The 6383-nt window shown below is 20.0% G+C and overlaps 1 protein-coding gene across 2 annotated transcripts in view; it reads left to right on the forward strand.

Moving 5' to 3' along the window:
• LOC107641943 overlaps nucleotides 276-6383 on the forward strand; it is an 8079-nt gene continuing 1971 nt past the window's right edge. The window contains exons 1-3 of one of the 2 annotated variants that reach the window (XM_016345313.2): nucleotides 276-412; nucleotides 499-578; nucleotides 662-740. In XM_016345313.2, the coding sequence (XP_016200799.1) occupies nucleotides 301-412; nucleotides 499-578; nucleotides 662-740 (271 nt within the window). In that variant the 5' untranslated portion in view covers nucleotides 276-300. Of the gene's footprint in view, nucleotides 413-495; nucleotides 579-661; nucleotides 741-6383 lie in introns of both variants that reach the window. The other variant, XM_016345312.2, reaches the window with a different exon arrangement.

Below are 6383 nucleotides of genomic sequence, written 5' to 3' on the forward strand. Positions count from 1 at the left end.
TCTTTCGAAGTAATTGTCAGGGGCTGATTTGGGTTTTTCTCAATAATAATACAGCAATGATATCAATGAAATAAAAGTCATTTAAGATATGTATGTACTTATTTTGGAACTCTGCATTTTGGGCTTTGTGTTTGGCTCTTTTTATATTAAATGCCTTTAATTTCTCTCTAAGTCCCCACTCTCTCGTCTCATGCGCGTGTCAGAATTAAATCAATTAATGAAATGACGTTTCCTAATAGTATATATAGCTAAACCACACATCTGAGCATGTCTCTCATACATTTTCACAACAAAGAAAAAATGGGGTTATTATTTTCAATTATCATTATCATCACTCTACTTCTATGCTCTCACTACTTTTCTTGTGCTTCTTTGCAAATTCATCCATTTCAACCATCACTCCACCATCAAGGTAATAGTCATCAGTCAAAATAAAATAAAACATTATGAATGAATTTTAATCCAAGTTCTTATATATATGTGTGTGTGTGATAGTAGGAGGAGTAAATGCTGCACACCAACAAAAGATTTCTCTTCCAAAAACGGTGCCCAGAAAGCTAAGATTCACTGATGAGAAGGTACTATTAATTATATATAAAACATTTGCTTATCATTATTACTACCTGTGATTCATATTCTCATTCTTGAAATATTCTAATAGTTAGAAGAATATGATGATGAAGTAGTAGTCAGAGATAATAATATCGCATCACACGAGCAGAAGGGTTCCCTTGCCACAGGTAATTAAATAATAATAATTATTCAAAAATGTTATATGCACATAGAAATTAATCACTAAAAAAGTTACCATATGTTTTATACTAATGACAGATTTAGTAACTAAATTTTAGTAAATTTAACATAGTTGATAATTATTTTATGTACTGATAATCAATTAATAACCAGTCATGACTATAGTCTATAGAGTTAATAAGAAATCATTGAAATGAACTGCACATATAAAACACATGCAAATAATTTACTTTGTGAATTCAGCTTGCTCTTTCATGTCACGACATATATATGTACCATTATCAAATTTAAAATATCACATAAAAGACCTATAGTTCTAAGAAGTATATTTAGGGGTGGCAACACCAGCCGAACCCGTGGGTATCCATTCCGCCCATACTCGTTCGGGGCGGGTAATTATCTGCGCCCGTACGGAAACGGATTTTACCAGGACGGATTCTTGGGCGGGAAGGAGCAGGGTCGGATTTAGGTTGAAGCTGTTCCTATCTGCTCCGATATATATAATATAGGGTAAAAAATCTATATATGCCAAGGGGGTTTAAAATTACCCAAATCAGCCAAACGAAATTCTGATACATCAATCCACCAAAGAGCAAATATATGTAATTCGAATCAATACAATTCGAATTAGTTTTCAACATAATTCGAATTGATATAACTCGAATTACTCGAAAAAATTGGCAACACGTAATTCGAATCAACATGTAACGAATTATTCCCAACCATTGCGTACAAGTAATTCGAATCAACTTGGAACGAATTATAAAAGCATAATTCGAATTGTCTCAATTCGAATTAGTAGGAACACGTGCGTAGGAGGAAGTTCGAATCAAATTGATTCGAATTACTCACATTTCGAATCAAATGGCTAATTACACATTGTACAATAAGATACTAGAAAAAATACTATATAATATAAAAAATATATACTAAAAGAAGTATAAAACAAGATTATAGTAAATTAATTTTAGTATAAAATTATTAAATATAAATTAATTTTAACTCCTATTAGTACTTTGAATTAAAAATAACATATAAAAATGTACTTATATTTATTAAATTTTAATAACATATAAAAATTTAATAACTTTTTAAATATTTTTTTTATAATAGGAGTACATTTTTATATACTTTAAATACTTTGTATAAAAATGTACTTATATTTATTAAATTTTAATAACATATAAAAATTTAATAACTTTTTAAATATTTTTTTTATAATAGGAGTACATTTTTATATACTTTAAATACTTTGTATAAAAATGTACTTATATTTATTAAATTTTAATAACATATAAAAATTTAATAACTTTTTAAATATTTTTTTTATAATAGGAGTACATTTTTATATACTTTAAATACTTTGTATAAAAATGTACTTATATTTATTAAATTTTAATAACATATAAAAATTTAATAACTTTTTAAATATTTTTTTTATAATAGGAGTACATTTTTATATACTTTAAATACTTTGTATAAAAATGTACTTATATTTATTAAATTTTAATAACATATAAAAATTTAATAACTTTTTAAATATTTTTTTTATAATAGGAGTACATTTTTATATACTTTAAATACTTTGTATAAAAATGTACTTATATTTATTAAATTTTAATAACATATAAAAATTTAATAACTTTTTAAATATTTTTTTTATAATAGGAGTACATTTTTATATACTTTAAATACTTTGTATAAAAATGTACTTATATTTATTAAATTTTAATAACATATAAAAATTTAATAACTTTTTAAATATTTTTTTTATAATAGGAGTACATTTTTATATACTTTAAATACTTTGTATAAAAATGTACTTATATTTATTAAATTTTAATAACATATAAAAATTTAATAACTTTTTAAATATTTTTTTTATAATAGGAGTACATTTTTATATACTTTAAATACTTTGTATAAAAATGTACTTATATTTATTAAATTTTAATAACATATAAAAATTTAATAACTTTTTAAATATTTTTTTTATAATAGGAGTACATTTTTATATACTTTAAATACTTTGTATAAAAATGTACTTATATTTATTAAATTTTAATAACATATAAAAATTTAATAACTTTTTAAATATTTTTTTTATAATAGGAGTACATTTTTATATACTTTAAATACTTTGTATAAAAATGTACTTATATTTATTAAATTTTAATAACATATAAAAATTTAATAACTTTTTAAATATTTTTTTTATAATAGGAGTACATTTTTATATACTTTAAATACTTTGTATAAAAATGTACTTATATTTATTAAATTTTAATAACATATAAAAATTTAATAACTTTTTAAATATTTTTTTTATAATAGGAGTACATTTTTATATACTTTAAATACTTTGTATAAAAATGTACTTATATTTATTAAATTTTAATAACATATAAAAATTTAATAACTTTTTAAATATTTTTTTTATAATAGGAGTACATTTTTATATACTTTAAATACTTTGTATAAAAATGTACTTATATTTATTAAATTTTAATAACATATAAAAATTTAATAACTTTTTAAATATTTTTTTTATAATAGGAGTACATTTTTATATACTTTAAATACTTTGTATAAAAATGTACTTATATTTATTAAATTTTAATAACATATAAAAATTTAATAACTTTTTAAATATTTTTTTTATAATAGGAGTACATTTTTATATACTTTAAATACTTTGTATAAAAATGTACTTATATTTATTAAATTTTAATAACATATAAAAATTTAATAACTTTTTAAATATTTTTTTTATAATAGGAGTACATTTTTATATACTTTAAATACTTTGTATAAAAATGTACTTATATTTATTAAATTTTAATAACATATAAAAATTTAATAACTTTTTAAATATTTTTTTTATAATAGGAGTACATTTTTATATACTTTAAATACTTTGTATAAAAATGTACTTATATTTATTAAATTTTAATAACATATAAAAATTTAATAACTTTTTAAATATTTTTTTTATAATAGGAGTACATTTTTATATACTTTAAATACTTTGTATAAAAATGTACTTATATTTATTAAATTTTAATAACATATAAAAATTTAATAACTTTTTAAATATTTTTTTTATAATAGGAGTACATTTTTATATACTTTAAATACTTTGTATAAAAATGTACTTATATTTATTAAATTTTAATAACATATAAAAATTTAATAACTTTTTAAATATTTTTTTTATAATAGGAGTACATTTTTATATACTTTAAATACTTTGTATAAAAATGTACTTATATTTATTAAATTTTAATAACATATAAAAATTTAATAACTTTTTAAATATTTTTTTTATAATAGGAGTACATTTTTATATACTTTAAATACTTTGTATAAAAATGTACTTATATTTATTAAATTTTAATAACATATAAAAATTTAATAACTTTTTAAATATTTTTTTTATAATAGGAGTACATTTTTATATACTTTAAATACTTTGTATAAAAATGTACTTATATTTATTAAATTTTAATAACATATAAAAATTTAATAACTTTTTAAATATTTTTTTTATAATAGGAGTACATTTTTATATACTTTAAATACTTTGTATAAAAATGTACTTATATTTATCATACAAAAATAAAGTGTTGTGCCAATATAATAACATTATAATATTTTAAATCAATTTTTTTCTAGGATTTTAGATTAAAAGCAGCACATGAAAAAACATTATTGGTATTTTAAAGCTAACTTAATTAAAAAAGATAGAACTGTATTTTTTAGGATTTTATGTACATAATTAGGCTAATTTTTTTAATATTAATCAAAGATGTGTGTTATACTATGTTATTTGGTTTTAGGTAAGTTTTATTCTACTATATTTTTTTTACTTTTCAAAAGACAAAAATCTAAAAAATTTTATAAATTAATTTAAAAGAAAATATCATTGACGTAAAAAAATTAGCCAAACAATAATATTTTTCACATAAATTAATTTATAAAATTTTTAAGATTTGTGTCTTTTGAAAGTAAAAAAAAAATATAGTAGAATAAAACTTACCTAAAACCAAATAACATAGTGTAACACACATCTTTGATCAATATTAAAAAAAATTAGCCTAATTATGTACATAAAATCCTAAAAAATACAGTTCTATCTTTTTTAATTAAGTTAGCTTTAAAATACGAATAATATTTTTTCATGTGTTGCTTTTAATTTAAAATCCTAAAAAAAATTGATTTAAAATGTTATAATGTTATTATATTAGCACAACACTTTATTTTTGTATGATAAATATAAGTACATTTTTATATGTTATTTTTAATTCAATGTACTAATAGGAGTTAAAATTAATTTATATTTAATAATTTTATACTAAAATTAATTTACTATAATCTTGTTTTATACTTCTTTTAGTATATATTTTTTATATTATATAGTATTTTTTTTAGTATCTTATTGTACAATGTGTAATTAGCCATTTGATTCGAAATGTGAGTAATTCGAATCAATTTGATTCGAACTTCCTCCTACTCACGTATTCCTACTAATTTGTTATAAGTTGATTCGAATTATTTGTACGCAATGGTTGGGAATAATTCGTTACATGTTGATTCGAATTACGTGTTGCCAATTTTTTCAAGTAATTCGAGTTATATCAATTCGAATTACGTTGAAAACTAATTCGAATTGTATTGATTCGAATTACATATATTTGCTCTTTAGTAGATTGATGTATCAGAATTTTATTTGGCTGATTTGGATAATTTTAAACCCCCTTAACACATATAGATTTTTTTACCCTATAAGATATCCGCAAAGACGGATTAGAGTTTAACATTTTACTATTTACGAGTAGAGACGAAACAGATTCGATGCAAGTTATTATAGGGCGGAACGGGATCGAGTAGAGCAAAAACCCGCCCCTACACGTTCTATTGCCACCGTTAAGTATATTCTAAGAAGTATAATACAAGAGCTACGCGTGATTTTTATTTTCATTTTACTTTATTGTTGGGTTCTAACTGTTCATGATAACATGAATCATTTATTTAGTTTAGTAATATAAACCAAGCCAACGGGCTCAATTCACCTAGCAGGTTCATCACGCATCAATTCCCCAATTTAAAGTGATGCTGTATCAAGGTAGGGCAACGGGATAATAAGTTGTATATAAATGAAAAGTTAAACCAATGAAAGGCATAGCACAGAGTCATTTTAGGTGTACTTAATTTTACTGGATATTTTGTTGGCTCATTAATTATTGACTGTAGAAGTAGACTTTTAAGTTTAAATGATTATAAATGATCAATAAGTTAGTGCTTTTTTTTTCTAAAATGTTTATCATATTATATTTTTAATACATTAACTTCTAAATGCACAAAGAAATAAAAAATAATAAATATTTTAGAATATAGGAAACAGCCTCTATATCTTATATAAGATGAATGCTAAGAAATATTTTCAATGAAATCCGTATAATGATGACAAATGATTTAAGATCAATGTTATATAAATTTTCTTATTTAATTCCTAAATTTGATATCAAATAATATTGAATAAACTTTTGTTTTTAACTATAAAATTTTAAAATATTAACAAATTTAATTATAAATTAATAAAACTAATTTTATATTTATAAAAAATAATT

Source organism: Arachis ipaensis, chromosome B05, assembly GCF_000816755.2.
Source record: "Arachis ipaensis cultivar K30076 chromosome B05, Araip1.1, whole genome shotgun sequence".
Taxonomy (NCBI): Eukaryota; Viridiplantae; Streptophyta; class Magnoliopsida; order Fabales; family Fabaceae; genus Arachis; species Arachis ipaensis.